Source organism: Brachyhypopomus gauderio, chromosome 14, assembly GCF_052324685.1.
Source record: "Brachyhypopomus gauderio isolate BG-103 chromosome 14, BGAUD_0.2, whole genome shotgun sequence".
NCBI classification, from domain to species: Eukaryota; Metazoa; Chordata; class Actinopteri; order Gymnotiformes; family Hypopomidae; genus Brachyhypopomus; species Brachyhypopomus gauderio.
This window is the reverse complement of record NC_135224.1, coordinates 14,368,407-14,385,300: the sequence shown is the minus strand read 5'-3', so window position 1 is coordinate 14,385,300 and position 16,894 is coordinate 14,368,407. Positions and strand designations below refer to the sequence as shown.

Sequence of the window (16,894 nt, the reverse complement as noted above, 5' to 3'; positions counted from 1 at the left end):
TGTTGTGGTCTGGGCAAAGTTGAAGGTTTTTTTTGTAAGCGGATGCATTAAAGTCAACACCCCACCGCCCCCTCATCACTATCTCCCTGTCTCACTCACTCCTTTGGAAAGAGGGCCATGAGGATAATGAATGGAAGAATTAAAGCTAATGGGACACAGACCAGCGATAGGCTTACAAGATGGTGCAAAATGGGGCCCCACTCCACTCCAAATTGCCCGTGTTGCCATTCAAATGCCAGGCTGGCATTTAAACTTGTCTCACCTCTCTCCAGCGAGCAGGACTTCCATTCACCACAGGCAGTCTGATTCTCCCTTGGTTGTTTTAATTGGTTGATGGATTCAGAGTGGAAGACAAGCGCCCCTAGCGCACGCAACGCCGTTTACTAAGGACGGCCAAAGTCAGCGCGTGACCAAACTTGAACCTTTTCGCGGCCTAAGAATATGACAAAAGCCTAATAGCGATCACTAGGCTGCCATTTGATGAGGGTACATGTTCTACGTTCATCCTAAACCATCCAATTTACAGTATTTGCCGAGTTAACGGTTTTGCACAATAGCTAATAGTGGTTTTGCATTTTAAATTCTAGGCGAAGACCTTAACGTGTCGCGCAAATCATGGAAAAAGACAAATAAATGAACAGAGCTGTGAATATATAAACAATGAGAAGATAATCAAAAAAATAAAGAAAAGCCTTGATTACACATTAGTTTACAAACACAGCCGCAACAAAAGCTTCTGTACCGCGCACAGCAGTAAAGAGAAGATCACATGGTTCCTGCTAGCAGAAAACCAAATCTCAGGTGATGACACACTAAGTGACTGCTCTGCGCAAATCCTTTACAGTGCAAATGAAACACATCACACTACGGCTGGGATTAACTGTCTGTCATGCAGCGCGCCGATATTACAACCTAATCAAGCGCACAGGAAGCTTCTCCCTGAATGCCAGGATATAGTAAAGCTTTTTTGGTTTTGTCGAATGAGTCACGTCGCCAAAAACAGTGCTGAGGTAATATCAAGTGAATCAACTGTTTTGCCTTTCAGTAGTCAGACGCGCGATTTTCTTTAGTGGGCAGAAGGTTGCAGGACTACACACACAGCACTCACTACAGGTGCGCAAACCCTGTAAATAACTGGAGATGTGGCTAATTAATAGTTTGTTTGACATAATCCTAAAATGTGAAATAAATATTTTCATCTATACGTTTTGTTAATTGCCATTTTAGTGTCATCAAGATCAATTAGCTCAACTACAGTCTCCTGTTAGGTTTGGTCTGTAAGAATCCCGAGAACTTAAACTTCACTTTGCGGTTTTAAACAGTGCTTACGTGGCGCAGGTATGAAACCAAACATACAAATATTTAATAATTAAACTTTTCTAAATGAAGTAGTTTGACATTCATACCAAGATCTTAAAACGCTTGTCAGTTGTACGTAAACAATCTTAATAATGTCAAACCATATTAAAATAGGCGATATGGTGATATATTGTGACTGACTCCAGGATTAACCTATATATTTTTAGCTTAACAGATAAGTCTCTTTGAACTATTAATAACCCTGCAATAACGTTTGTGCGTAATTTGAGTTTAGGAAACAATCATTTTGGGAGATTGTGTAGGCCTACTACATTTTTACGTAGGCTACTAAAGGGAATTCATGTGAATTTTACTTTGACAGCATGAGGGAGACGTTAAATGCCCCAGACATACATAAACAATATTTACAATGAATATAAATATTCATTATAATGAATATTTATCACGAAGTCGGTAATAAATGCGGTCTTCATGTAAAAGAAAACGCCAACGTGACCACTTCATCTCAGGGATTCTGAAGCTAATGTATGCAGACGCAGAACAATACGTCTTCCCATCATATTAAAAGTTCGTTTTATATCTCTAAACGTTTAGGTCATGCTTAATTTAAAAATGGGCAGAGTATACAGCCTGATTTGAATATAATGGTGTGAATTTAGGTTTTCTAAATTATGGACAGGGGTGAACTAAACCACGACTTCTTCTTTGAGGTTTTTTAGGGGTTATGACTAGGGTCCATTTTGATTCCCACCTAGTTCATTTCCACGTTGAGTGCCATACTCTGAACTCTCACCTTTCATCCTAAGAGAGATGTGGGCTTCTATAGATAACTGGGAACCAGCGAGGAGATCCGGTCGGATATACAATTGGCCAAACTTCAGTAATAAAATTGTCACAGGACAAAGATACTAGAAAATTCAGAAATCATATGTAACACATATACCACCACCACTACTGCAATTATTATTATTATCATCAATGTTAGTTATTGTTACCAATATAAGTTGAGACACTGTAAACTACACATTTAACTGGCTCAAAAGGTGTTTACTGAAGAGTTAAACATAGGAAAATTTACTCTGGGGAGTAATACAAGTGTAATACAAAACAAGCATAAATAGTCATTGACAACAACCAGTTTTTCTTCCTGATATGTTATGTTATGATATGATATAATATATGATGTGTAGAAGAAATCCTTTTAGTGTTTACAAATCCAACTTTACATAGCATTACCGGAAACATGCTGGAGCAGACAACGTGATATGTTCTAGAATAATCCACACCTAAGAGAAGAGCAGAGAGATCTGGGAATGGGCAACACAGGGTAAAAGATCAGCGTCTGAATGATGGTGGATTTGCGCAGCCTGTTCCTCCTCACAAAGCAGCAAAGCAGCTGTGGATGAAGCAGGTTCCGGTCGAGTTCAGACGCACAAAAGACAACTCCAACTTTCTCAGAGAGACACTGGAAGTCCACACACACACACACACACACACACACACACACACACACACACATAGATAGAGAGAGAGAGAGAGAGAGAGAGAGAGAGAGCAACCAGTCCCATAAGATACATGGAAACCATCTCTCAATGTAAAACTTGAAAATGCATTCACATAAATATGCACACATGAACTTGTACAGGGTAATTGCATTTACATTTGTGGCAGTTATTCTGAAACGGCAGCAGTTAACTTTAAAGATAACCCCAGCAGCGTTTTAGGAACTCAGCTGTGGCCAAAACAAGGTTAGAGGTGTGGAATGCAACACATGGATTCTGCTTTTGTGGCAACTACTTCTCCATATATACAGCAGCTAAAGATGAATACTGAAGGGGATATTCCACACACGATGAGGAAGCCAACTGATTTTCACAAACTCCCATCGGGTCAACGTGACTTTAACAACCAAAAACTCAGAGCCATAACTTTGGAGATTGCTTTTGAACTTCATTTAATATTGCAATATTTGGTCATTACTATAAATCCACTTACTCATACACTCATACATTATTTAATGTTACATGTTTTTATTATGACTTTGTTTAATTACACAATTTCACTCTTTCTCTGCTTTTAGTAAAATATTCTATGGAGAGGACATTTTTTTTGTACAGTTTAATCTGACTGCATGGAAGTGAGACACGTTTCTCGTGTCTCGCATTCTCACCCAGTAACTGGACACAGAAAGAAGTTCCGTGTAGCGGCAATAAAGCAAAGTGCAGAGCGACAAGTGCTTCTTGCCCACCTGTCACGCGCCCTGTTCACTTGTCGAGAAGCTCGTAAACAATCAAAAACAGCCGCACAGGTGTCAGTGGAATGTCAAACCGAAGTGACGGAGACAACACGATCTCTGACCTATCCGTGTGGAGTCCGCTCGTCCGATATCGTTTCCTCGCTGCGCACCGCGCATTTCAAAGGACGCATATAGGTCACGTTTAAGATGGGATCTGGTTTTCCTAACGGGGGCCTGATTAGCAAGCAGCGTCATGCATAACCCCCACCACTGAACCACACACACACACACGGTATTTGTTCTGTATGACTGGGAACGTAAACCCATTTAAACGTATTGACAGGAATAGCCAACACGTGGCGTTCAACTCTTAACTGTCACAAGTAAGACGTTCCTGCACGTGAAGGAGCAGCAAAATTATTCCGCGTGCAACCAGTAATCTCAACGTAGTCGAGTTCATCATAATCAAGTCTGAATGCAATTAATAAAGTCTGAGGTCACTTACAAATTTCTATCCCATTTTGAACAGTTGTCTTGAATATGCTGATGTGCTAATATGCTAATGACGGGCTTTTTTAAACCTCTATTCAATAATAATGATAACAGCTTCAAGAACAATAATAATAAGCCACAAATGGTTTGACGAAATTCTATATTTGCAGGTCATATGATTATTACAGAAGTGGGTGTGCAAAAAATACTATGGAGTATACAACAAATAATTTCAATGACTACTACTTTTTACAGTATGTCAGTAGCACAGATTCAAGAAAAAAAAAACATTTGAATAAGGCACAAACATATCCTGCAGGCAGACTTTGGTCTACTAAGAAAAGCATCGTTATTTACATAATTCATATTATAATGCCGGTACAATTCAAATGGGTTTGGGGACCTATTTAGAATTACACAATGATTAAAAAACAAAAGTTACTAATAATTAACGTAAACCATTACAGTTTAATTCAATAACCTTTAGGATATAAAGTATTGTGTGACACCTTTACCGCGAACATTAGTTCTGAATCATCTTCAACAACCTTGCATTAGGTTATGGGTTATGCTCGGTAACGAAAACATTTACAAGCAATACAATGTCTTAACAAATGCACAGAGTTACGTATGCTATGATCCTGGGCTACGGTATCACTGTTTTCATTTGCTTAATGGTGTTTGATATCATACATGCAACGCAAATACAACTAGACGGTAATTAGGGAAGAACCCTGCTTATCGCAGTTAACTATATTTTTGTCAATCAGAAGTGAGTGACTCACACATGCACATTTCTGAAAAAAATAGAAAAGAGTCTGACATGTTAATGAAATGTAATTAAGGCTGGCGTGTCTGAGGAACACCATTAAGGCAGGTTTTCACGGTGAGAAACGCCTGGGATTTAAGATGTCGAGGCAGCACCTGTGGCACTGTGTAAGGTCTGGCGTTCACACGGGAAGCTTAAGAAACATCACACCAAGAATGGCGATAAATGAAGAGGAAACAGTGTCCTAAAGAAAAATCTTCCTTTAAGAGCCGCTTATAAACATTTTGAGAAAAAGTTGGTGCTACATTTATCCTTCCTCGCTTCAACTAGTAGGCCTATTGAATCCTCGGTGAAATCTGAAATAAACAGCTACAATACGACTAATTAATCTCAGAAAACAAACTAGGCCATTTAAAGTGTAACAATGCCGATAACTTACTTTGAGGGTAAACGTTAGGACGGAAAAGACCGACAAACTCGCCTATGGAAAATGATTTTGTTTGCTTCCCTTAAATTCGCTACCCCTCTTATTATCTGTCTCATTGAATTCTCGGAGAGATTAAGTGAAAGATAAACGGCTAAAGCTTTGACTGTCAATGAAGCCGTTTTCCAAAGAAAGGGAGCTAAAGGTGGAAGTGCCATTCAGTTAGAGGGATTTCATCTGGGTCTTTAATTGCGTTTGCAGGAGACACCGCATGCATGGCGTGTCTGTGTGACAGAGCTGCGGACACTGAAAGGCGACTTATCTACGCCAGGGCGATCAGACGGTTTAGAATTTGGGGAATTAAAACCTATAAACTTTCTCCTCCCGGCGTTTTCAAAGTGCCCACTCCGCTAAGACATGCTCCCCGACAGTTCATCGGCTTTGTTGGTGAAGGGGAGGGGGTTGGCTTGAAACAATGAGTATTGTCAGAAATTAAAAGACGATATTCATACCGACAATAATTTGACTTCAAAGCGTCTGTCCAAAAGTGCGTACAGACAGTGAGGACTGCATAACTTTCCTCTAAGGACACATCTATCAACTTACAGTCACCGAGACACACATGCTTTTTGTTCTTACTCGACGTCGTTACAGAAGTCTGTAAACACTTGAGGGAAAAGGTTATTGAAGTACAGCTGTCCTGGTGACTCTTTTACGCTTGGGTTTTGATACTTGGTGTGGCTCTCACAATTGGATCTTGTCCTGCATGGTGTCAGAGTTCATACTACAGACGTGCTTTGATTGACTGTCTGTCTGTGTGTGTGTGTGTGTGTGTGTGTGTGTGTGTGTGTGTGTGTGTGTGTGTGTGTGTGTGTGTGTGAGGGCGAAGGAGAGAAAAAGACAGAGAGAGCACGAGAGGGAGAGAGAGAGAGAGAGAGAGAAGGAGGGAACGTTATCCCCTACAGCGACTGTGAGCTCTATGATCAATGAGGTACACACACCAGCGCGTCCATTCACAAATCCACTCCGCGCGTCAGCACCTTTTGTAGTAGAGAGTCTGGGCCAGCGGCACCAACCGGCTGATGCGTCTCAGACCCTAAAAGGACACCTTATATGTGCCAAAGAGAACAGCGGGCCCAGCACTGGTCTCTTTAACCTTTGACTTTACTCACGGGAACGCCACAGAATACTGCAATTATAATGCTCGCCCGTGCGCATGTCCAGTCTGTACTGAACATTACGTATTACGTGGGTGAATCTGACGAAGAGGTGACGGATTCATAAATACCTAAAGAATATCTAGAAGAAAATATGGGGTCCATTTTCATTTGGGTTGTAATGAGATGCATGCCAAAAAAAGACAAGAACGATATAGGTGGAATAACACACTACAGAACAAAGACCCAAAATAATAGTCTAGATTATAGTAACATTTAACAAGTTTACTTAGCACAGTGGACATTAATTTTCATTTTACGTAGTGAATTCTTATAATATATGAATATGTGCCTTAAAGAGGGCGCCTATCGACCTGTGTAGCATGTTTGATGCCGTTAGTTGTAACAAGCTTCTCGTGCCCTAAGGGTAATCAATATTTCTGTTTACCCTGCAGGTACAAACATTAAAATTCAAAATATAATTTTCCGTAACCAAATTAAGATTTTTTTTACATTATGATTTGAAATTTCATCACGTGTATTCATGTGGTATTAAAATCCAACTGACTAGTTAGCCGAAGACGCTTAGGCCAGGAGTAAGAAATCATTCGCCCATCAAGGCCTACAGAAATACGTAAGTCTGAGAATATTTATTGAACTCATATGGCAAAATACAATTGTTGCAGAATTAAAGAATAAATAGTCGTAAAAGAATCCGCACTGAGCGACCCTTTCTGTTTACACATACAAGTAATCACACATACAATTAATATAGATTGTTATTCTTAAGATAACGATGAATGTATGAAGGTACAACTCTACTATAACAAAGATGCCCTGACCTACTGGTCACGAGTCTAAACGTATAAATCTGATAGAAATAATGCACCACTTTCCTGTACACACCCATTGACAACCACACTATGGTGCCGCTCCACGAGGCATGTTAGTGTTCTAACACTGGAAAGTGCTAAGGTTTAAGTGAATCTGGTTAGTGAAAGGTAGCCTATATGCTAGCTAACCCCTCCCAGATGTGTAGTAGCTGTAGTTATAGTTCAGCGGCAGAAACGAATAAGCTATGCCCATGCGCACGAGCTCAACAACGCTGGTGAGATAGCGGGTGTGATGTCATATCCACTCAAAATAAAAACATCAACGTATGGCCCTGCCCCTTATGAATTGGATTTCATAGGCAGCACCAATTCAGTGCTGCCTGCGCTGTAAAAGGTACGGACCGTCGCTCCTCCTCGTCCCTGGCACAACATGCATGATGCACCACTGCACGGTGCTGGAAACCTATACATAGCGTAGTTTATAACGTCATTTATAAAACAACGAATAGAATAGTAGACAGCGTGCATTGGCATTAACCCTTTATATGCAATTTGCCCAATTTATAAGACCATGATAATCATAATGAATGTCTTACTGCCTTATTACAACGAAGGAACTAAAAATGAAACAATAAAAACTGGATTATGACCGATTCTATATTTGACACAGGAACTGATGTAGGCTAGTTTCATGTAGATATCAACCAATATACTAACTTTTAATATAATTACTATTTATTATCTTAGAAGATTGTGCCATATAAATAAACAAGCAAACAAATAAATACATTATTTAGGATAGTCTTGACCACCTATTGGTTAGTCTTGCTAACGAAATACTATTCTAGCAATTCGCAATGTTCGAATATATAGGCCAATTTATAACATTTTAGCACACTGTATAAAAATCTAAGTCAAGTCCGTTTACAACTTAAACTGTTAAATACTTAAATTCATTATCGTCCTTGACCTTTATTATACATTATCCAATGGTTCAAATGTACAGTTGCCTACCAATATCTATAGCCTACGTTCATAGGCTTATAGCCATAGCTGGTACCCCACTGTAGATAGTAGTCTGTACTACACTGAAAACGTTCAGCATATCGTTTTCCGTTGCTGTAATGATAATAGCAAAACATATAGGACTATTTAACTGCAATCGTAAACAATCAACTTTATCAATGTGAATACATAAACTGTAGGATACTTTTGTATTGATTGTTAGTATACACATTTGTGATTCGTTGGAAAGGTGCTGGAAGCTCACTGTATTAGTCTAAAGGTTGTGGCCGGGTGTGAAGCAGAGGTTAGAGGGCAAGCCACGGGACTCAGTGTCGCTACGCTGCTCCATTGTCTTCCGGTCATTTAGAGATCGAGATTTTTCTAAAAAATTGTGAAGAACAGCGCGTCTGATTACACCCTTCGAGCCTATCGCGACCCCGTATACCAGCGCACACTGGTAAGGCCATTGTACTACACAGTCCGAAATGGCTGGTGTTTGGAGGTCTTCATCAACGATTGTGGACCTTTATGAATGCAACATACAGCTATAGAAATATAGAAAATAATCTTGATTTTCGACGTGAGGCGTCACAGAAGAGTATAGAGGAAAAATTGATAGGTGTGGCCCAAAAAGCTCAAATAGCGACATAAAATTAGACGATAAAGAACATGTTTAACGACACTATCTTTTATTTCAAGGACGGAGGACACCAACGTACATGAGAAGACGTGTTGCATTGTACGGTAGTGTTATCGTTTGTTTTTGACTGCAACATTTTGATGCATTTGGACAGAACTGCACCTAGTCGCAACAGAAAAAGCTCATTATGCAAAAAATGCGCTTCAACTTGATTGGATACTTGATTGCAGGGTCTTGGAAATGAAAGAAGCAATCTAAGAGGTGCCATCTTAAGATGCCACTTCAGCTACAACACAATGAGCACGTTCGCGTGTTTCGCAGTACTGCCTCACACTTTAATGGTGCTATGAACGGTCTAGCTGGAATGACAGCAAATGGTGTTGGAAAGCTTAAATCTAACTGATCGTACTTTGCATCATATACTCTTAAGTTCTGCAGGCCAGGGCATTACACCTGACACCGAGAGGAGCGAGGAGCGACGCTTCATTGGAAATCATGCTCCTCCGTTCCGCGCTGCACTAGTCCTCACTACCTGAAGCGCGCTACACACGAGACATTTCGTAAGCCATATTTGAGCTTTACGGCAGCTAAGCTGCTACGTGTCCGAGTGAACGCACAGAAAAATGTAACTGGAGTTTTAAAAGTTTCATTTTTGGCGCGCCTTTAGAATGTGTTCCGCGAGCACAAACGTTTGCATCACAGATTTCTTTTAAAGAGGCAAAGGCCCTTTACCGCTGTCCTCAACATCAACCTCACATTCAAGATCGCCAATAAGGACTTGGTACTATACTTCAGATTGCTGACTTTAGACGGCAGATCGTAGAAGGGGAGGGGGTACGCTACGTGTTGGGTGTGTGCCGTGTGTGTAGCTGGATTATACAGCATCTCATAATTGCCTAAATCCATCTGAATGCAAAGATGAAACGGTTAATTTTGAAAGCAGGAAGAGCTTTCTTTTATTACAAGCACAGTTTTCATTTTTTACAAGCCATCTATTTTCCCAAATTTGTCTACAAAGCAAAAAATGGACACTGACATATTACCTATATATAAACCATAAAAAATCAGGTATAATTTCATAATAGATAGAAATGATCCATGTTGATCCCTATTAGGAGAAGAGGACTTCGGCACGCGATTGTTCTGCCTCCACCCAATTCTGGTGTGGGGCTCATGTCGGAGGCCTGCGTATGTACACAACTTGCATGTTAAGAACTTTAAAATTAAATCATGAGCATTATACTCCACACCATCCTCCGAATCACACGCGCGTAGATCTTGTTTTGGGAAAAAATCTAAAAAGACAACACCTTTATCCAACAGCCTTAAGGACAACAAAATGTGTTTTCGCATACGTGACCTATGCACGTCTGTTCTTTTGTGATTAAATAAACACAGTCCGAACCTTTAGTGATCGATATGTGCATCGCCTTAAAGATATGTAAGTTTTATCTCACGCCACATATATTATTGCAATAGTGTATCGCATGTATAATTTGGTGCAACACTGTATCTTTAAAAACGCAAGGATGAACGTTGCCAGTTACTCTCGAATCAGGGTCACGTGACCAGCTCCCCTGTAATCTATTGGTCGAAGGCACGTGTCTAGGATACTGGAGTGTAACGTCACTAGGGGGCTCGTATTAAAAATAAGAACAAAAATCCGGAGTGAAAGTATTTCAGGAGCAGTTAGGAGCCCCCCTTCTTTGCCCTTAGTGTAGTCACTGAAGCCCTGTCATTCGCTTTAAGCAGAAAACGGATCGTACCAAACTGACAAGTTTTGTAGTGCACCTGGTACAAGTACAGGTATACTACTTGGAAATACGGGGCCGAAACTATGGTTTTCCTTTGTGACCACAACGCGCGAGGGCTTTTTATTGTCCCAAATACTCACTGATCATTTTTAACTTTAATAAAAAAATCTATTTAAACGAAACAAAGTGGACGGAAGCGGCCAGAGGACTCGGCTGTAAGTGCCTGGGTGTAGGAGAGCGGTAAAGGGTTAAGGACGGAGAGTGTGAAGTGTCTCAGTATGGATGAGAATGAGCAGAGTGCGAGAGACGCGGATCGGCAAGCAGCTGCAGACGAGTCCAACCGAGACATCCGTCCCGTCCTGCAAGCTCCGGGCAACGCGCAACTCCCTCACCGAATAACCAACTTTTTCATAGACAATATCTTACGTCCGGACTTTGGTCGGAAAAAAGAGACGAACGTTATTCAAAATGAAAGTAACGTCGGAGGAAGAGAGATGCACAGCCCGACAGCACCGGGCGCGGGACAGGTGGGGAGTACCGTGCCCACGGAGGGCGCTTCCACGCCGCATGCAGGCAGCGCAGGAAAAATCAACGAAATACCGGCTGATGAGCCACTGAAATTTCGGGGCGAAAACAAGGACCAGTGTGTGAGTTCGGATTCGGACAGTTCTCAGACCAGCTCGAACATGAGCGCGAATCAGCCAATGCTGTGGCCAGCCTGGGTGTACTGCACGCGTTACTCGGACAGGCCCTCGTCAGGTAAGCTCCCAGTTCTTCCAGTCATGTCCCAGTAACTTCACTACAATCGACGCAAACGATAAACTACAATCAAGACGTACCTACAGACAGAAAATATCAAATAAAACACATGGCATGCATTTTGGTAAAATTCGTTTTTAAATATCCCCAAACATACTGAATACGTAGAACATTAATTTAAAAATATACGCGAAACTGTATTTTTTGTGGTCTATTTCATACAACTACGTCAAAACATAGACTGTGATAAACTCATTCGTTAAGAGATAAGTATGCTACTAGCCTGAGGTCAGATAGGAAAATGTAAGACAAATGTAAAAGTTTGCGAAATTGTACTTTATGTGCATATCGTAAAAAATCTCGGTTTAGGATGTACACTGTTGCTAATATCTTTACAAATACGTTTACCATCATTCTCAGCCATTCCCTCGTGAACTGTGCTATCCTACTTTATCCTGTCCGATCTCATTCCGAGAGATCCAACACGATAAAGATTATAGTCCAGAAGATAACTCGTAAACGCATACAACAAAAAGCTTTAAAACAACAAAAAAAAGAAAAAGCAGCAAATCAATTGTCTTCTAGATATTTAATTAGCATATTTTTGACAATGGGGTAGGCCTGCTGTATCTGAAATTCCTGAGTAAGCGATGATTCAAAATGGGTTAAAGTGCATCGTACGTTACGTGTCTACGTATCAATTAACAGTTAAACACAACAAATTATGTAGCCTCATATTTCCTAAGAAACAAAATAATATACAGGCTTCTTATGCATAATTTAAAGCGGGTTCAAATAGAGACGAGGGACGCCATTAATCTGGTTGTTGATGTATTGTGTGTTTCTTGCCAAAAATTAATTCGAAGAAAGTTATTTTGGTTGGAGCTGTGCGTGCGTAAATGCGAGTGGACTTGTTAGCAAATGCATCACGTTCCGGTATGTTGCTCTCATGGCGCCATCGCTGTCCTGGTTATTCGCTGGTTTATCTGGTTAAAACGGTACTGTCGCTGTGAAATAAAACAGGGTCGGTGCTGAATGACAAATGAATGTATTCAGTGTTATTGTTTACCCACCGAAGAATCAGCATATGTTAGAATAGTCGGGTCGATACGGTTTTAATGAGAAATCGAACAAAAAAAATGTAACAAATATGTAATCGAACACCGCAAGATATTGAATATGCTAGTTAATCGCCATTAAAGCAGGCTTAGAAACTTCCTTGAAATGTAAATTCTATCGCTATGGATGCGCGGTGAAACGCTACATAAAAGCAGGCGTTTTATGCAATGCACAAATGAGAACAAATATTAGCTTCTATCTATTTAGAGCTCTTTGCTCTGCTTAGCTTGGTGCCTAAATCACAGCAAGCTTAATTAGGTTCGATAAAGAACGCGTTAACAGCGCCTGTGCTTTCCAAACACCATGCCCATCCTATCTCAAGCCCCAGCAAGGGTCTTTCAACTGAAAATGTCCAAATTGGAGCTCGCCCCGAGTCCCTCATCAATATTCTGCTTCATCTCCGAGAGGTTCCCCCCCGCATTACCTATTCATGTAGCTCTCTGTGCCAACACGCATAGGGCGTACAGTAGTTCACACCCTATGACGCAAAATCATATATATATATATATATATATATATATATATATATATATATATATATATATATATATATATATATATATATATATGACAGACACTTGAATACTGAACATGGCTGGTATTGTTGGTCATGCTGTTAAAATCTTTCATTTTTGCTATTCTGACTCCACACACAGGTCCCAGAACCCGCAAACCAAAGATGAAAAGCGCAAGTAAAGAGGACAAGCGACCACGCACGGCCTTCACCGCGGAACAGCTTCAGAGACTCAAGGCCGAGTTTCAGACCAACCGCTACCTGACGGAGCAGCGGAGGCAGAGCTTGGCACAGGAACTTGGCCTAAACGAGTCTCAGATCAAAATCTGGTTTCAGAACAAGCGGGCCAAAATTAAAAAAGCGAGCGGCACCAAGAACGCGCTGGCCTTACACCTCATGGCGCAAGGACTCTACAACCACGCCACCACGACTAAAGACGACAAATCGGAAAGTGATTGAGATTAGTGGTGGGGGCGGGAGAGGAAAAAGGTCATCGTTATATTTACAATGCAATAATTCACAAGAAACAAGGGCCAGCGTACAAACATACCAGCATTACTGAAGTTGAAATTAACGTGTTATATTTGTCGAAACTACATTCACCTGAGCAAGATTCTCACAGGAATTTATGATCAATTTCTTGTCAAAAATAGGATTCCATCTGGGTCCCATTTTCGCACGTCAAGAATTCGGTGCATTAAAAGAAAATGCATCTACTGCGTTTTGTATCGTTCCCAAGCAACCACTATTACTAAGCAACCGCTATTACTAAGCGCTTTCGATAGTCTAGTTTATCGAAAAATATACAGACCTACGTTTCATAGATACATCTTGCTTAAATCCAAAGAATATCTTCTGCTGCACCCAGGCAACTGTGAATATAAATAAATTGCTTAAGATACATTTTATTTCCACGTTTGTTCGTTTTCTTTGGTTTGTTTGATACAAAAATGGACGCAGCGATGATACAATTTCCATCACGTGTGAAGTGAATTTTGTTCAGATACTTTATTTCAGAATCACGCAGGTTTTTGCCTGGCTACTTTCAGTGAGGTATTGGGGGGGGGGGGGGTGTTAATGTCCTACTCAAATCGCAAGAACGAGATGTACTACTGTGTAGGAATAATTTAGCTACCATGTGTAGACATATTCTAACAACGCGCAAGAGCCTAACACTGGGACGAGCTGAGTAGCCTAGTCTATCCATTTCAACTGGGCGTGTAAAAAATAAAAGAAGCCGAAGCGTCTTAATTTGCATATAGTTTTTATGAAAGAGCAATATAATCATTTTTTGTAGCAAAATATGTTTTAATCAACGTTATGCTGCCTATAAGCGTGTAGCTCACTGACAATGATTTACGCCTATGCGCGCTCTTGACACTAGCAAGACAACTGCGCGGTAACATCATATACAGAACTATTACAGAATTATATATATATATATATATATATATATATATATATATATATATATATATATATATATATATATATACAAACATTATGAAAATAAAAATGAAGCAAACCAGCAGTTTACTGTATAACAAATGTTGAAATACTGTTTTATTGTCGACTTCATATTTGTTATGTATTTATAGAGATATATTGCGAAGAAAAAAAAACTTTATCCAATGACTGGTGTCGCTTTTTATTTGAGAGTAGATTTCTAAAAGGTGTTTAAATGGCTTATTTATCTTGCAATAACTTCTGTATGTGAATGAAACGGTTTTGGGGCCTTTGCATGAAAGCTGCGATTTGTCATATTAAGGCATATTCACGTGATTATAAACGTTGAAAAAGTATGATCGAGTTTTACGTTGCAGAATATTTCCATATACCAGATTGTAAACTTTTTGTTGTTGGACTTTATCCTTTTGTTGTATACCTAAAAAAGAGTGTGTGAATTAAAATCCACCAAACTTAACACACTTTGCCTTACAAGCTCAAGTGCGAATTTAATGACACAGAACTGTGCCAGAATCCTAGCAGCAGTGTTTAAATGCAGCCTTTCCAACTATTTCAACTGCTGGTTCGACCTAATGAATTTACTCATCAGCAGAGATCTATCTATAGAAACTATGTTAAAAACTAAAATGACAAAATCAAGATGTATAATACAATGTTATTTTTTATTTTGTGTTTACAAGTATTGTTACACATGTAAATAATTTGTATCGCGTATGCATTAATTGTGTAATTAATTGCCTCTTCAACTGGAAAAGAAGTAAATAAACACAAAAGATAATATCTTGGTATCTTGGCACTCAATATCTTGGTAGTTTCAGTTCTTTAGCATCCCTGGACAATCATGTGTTTTTGTGACCTATATCCTGCTACTGGTTTAGCACTTTAGTTGATCAGAATAAGCACCACTTTCATCAAATGGGAGGTAACCCTAATGGATGTGACGTCATAATTTGGCATGCAAAGCTTTCCCAACTAAGGATTGAGTCACATCTGAATACACTAGTTATGAGGCAAATAGACACTGCTACCATAGCACTGTTAAAAATACATAAATAATACTTTTCAATACCCACCCACAACTTCTTAGTCAGGTGGAGCCTGCAAGTTGAACTGGGTGGCTTTTGTTTTCTTTCTTTTCCTCCCCTAAGACCCCAGCCCCAAGCCACAAGGTCTTCTCTCCGTACTGACACACATGACAACAAAACAATACCAGGCAGCTCAATAGTGTATAACAGTGACCTGCAGTGGTACTAGATCTCAATGAAGTGGACCAAAACATCAAAACAAAACTAAGAATATGAGGTTTACTTCAGCCTGGCTAACATCTACCCAACATTTATTCAAGTATCTTAGTATTTACACTTAGACAGACACAGGCAAATTAGTCTACACTGGGTTTATCTGAATAATGCTAAAAACCAAAAAGGGCAAATGTATCTGGGGCTAAAATGCCTGCTACCCATGGACACATTCCAGTATTTACTAGTTGACTATGAGGAATTCCTAGCCGACTTATAGTAAAACACTTCAATATTCAAGTGTTACATTTCCATTACAGTTCATATATTCTACACTGTCTAAATACACCAGCAAAGGAAAACCTACTGGATAATAAGATCTACACCCATGCAGTGATACTGATCATTCTGATAAGTAACTGGACATATAATGAAAAACAACATCATTTTAAGTAGCATTAACTGAAAAAAGTGGCAACTTAGGGTTAACCAATAAGTCAACTATCAACAGCTTTTCAGAATCTGTATTTCTAACGACTTATCTTAACCTTCAATGAGGGATGAAAAAGCACATATATTTTATCTTGACCGCTAACATCTTGAAATTCAAGACAGTTAATTGATTGGCTAACTTGAAAACTGCTGCTTTATTAACTTGGTAGAGTAAAGATGAACAGTTAGGCAGCTGTTTACTGTGTGTGCTCAACACAGTAAACATAAAGAAACAGAAAAAAACATCTTTCTTCTGGGTTAAGGTGAAAATGTTTATTTTACATCCAGAGTATGTTCAGCTTTATGCAATTACATATACAAGGCTGTGGTATGCAACAGAATTCTCACATTATGTAGAGTAATAGTGAAATACATTTACTTGCTAACGTAAACTAAACTCTCAAAACAGAACAAACAAGTTAAATAAAGCAGAAATTCAGGTTTCAGCTGACTTGTATAACTGGCAACACCATCCAGTTGAGTTGGGTTTAATGAATGCTATGAGTTCTGCACCTTGGAAAGTTTGGCCTTTTTAAAAATGTTCCTCTGTATAAGAACAGGTAAACTACGCCTGTCTAGTCCAGCATTAGCTTAGCGAGCTGGGCATTGTGTTGATTCTTCTCTAAACTTTGGAGAAGTCCAAGCGTCAAAAACTCATTCAAGACTGGTCCACCT

General features: G+C 39.7%; 2 protein-coding genes across 15 annotated transcripts in view; one reads left to right on the top strand and one right to left on the bottom strand.

Annotated features, from left to right (window-relative positions):
- LOC143474921 (uncharacterized) overlaps positions 1-16,894 on the bottom strand; it is a 61,602-nt gene that overhangs the window by 3,015 nt on the left and 41,693 nt on the right. For 7 of the 14 annotated variants that reach the window (XR_013120876.1, XR_013120877.1, XR_013120872.1 and 4 more), the window contains one exon: positions 2,272-2,785. The exons of 2 other annotated variants lie outside the window; for them this stretch is intronic. Coding sequence is in view for 1 of the 12 variants with exons in the window: in XM_076972590.1 (XP_076828705.1) it covers positions 2,591-2,606; positions 2,702-2,785 (100 nt within the window). In the remaining 11 variants the exon portion in view is untranslated. Of the gene's footprint in view, positions 1-2,113; positions 2,229-2,271; positions 2,786-13,625; positions 13,700-16,894 lie in introns of those variants that run through there. 5 more of the 14 variants (XR_013120879.1, XR_013120878.1, XR_013120880.1 and 2 more) reach the window with 2 other exon arrangements.
- en2a (engrailed homeobox 2a) lies at positions 10,539-14,421 on the top strand. The gene is made up of 2 exons (XM_076972584.1): positions 10,539-11,389; positions 13,165-14,421. Exons 1-2 carry the CDS (start codon positions 10,909-10,911, stop codon positions 13,479-13,481), a joined length of 798 nt encoding a protein of 265 aa, XP_076828699.1. The 5' UTR covers positions 10,539-10,908; the 3' UTR covers positions 13,482-14,421.

What these genes read in the sequence shown, in the direction of transcription:
- en2a (XM_076972584.1), top strand. Translation starts at nt 10,909, where the DNA reads ATGGATGAGAATGAGCAGAGTGCGAGAGACGCGGATCGGCAAGCAGCT. An exon ending in CTCGGACAGGCCCTCGTCAG is followed by an intron (nt 11,390 to 13,164) that starts GTAAGCTCCCAG and finishes CTCCACACACAG; the next exon opens with GTCCCAGAACCCGCAAACCA.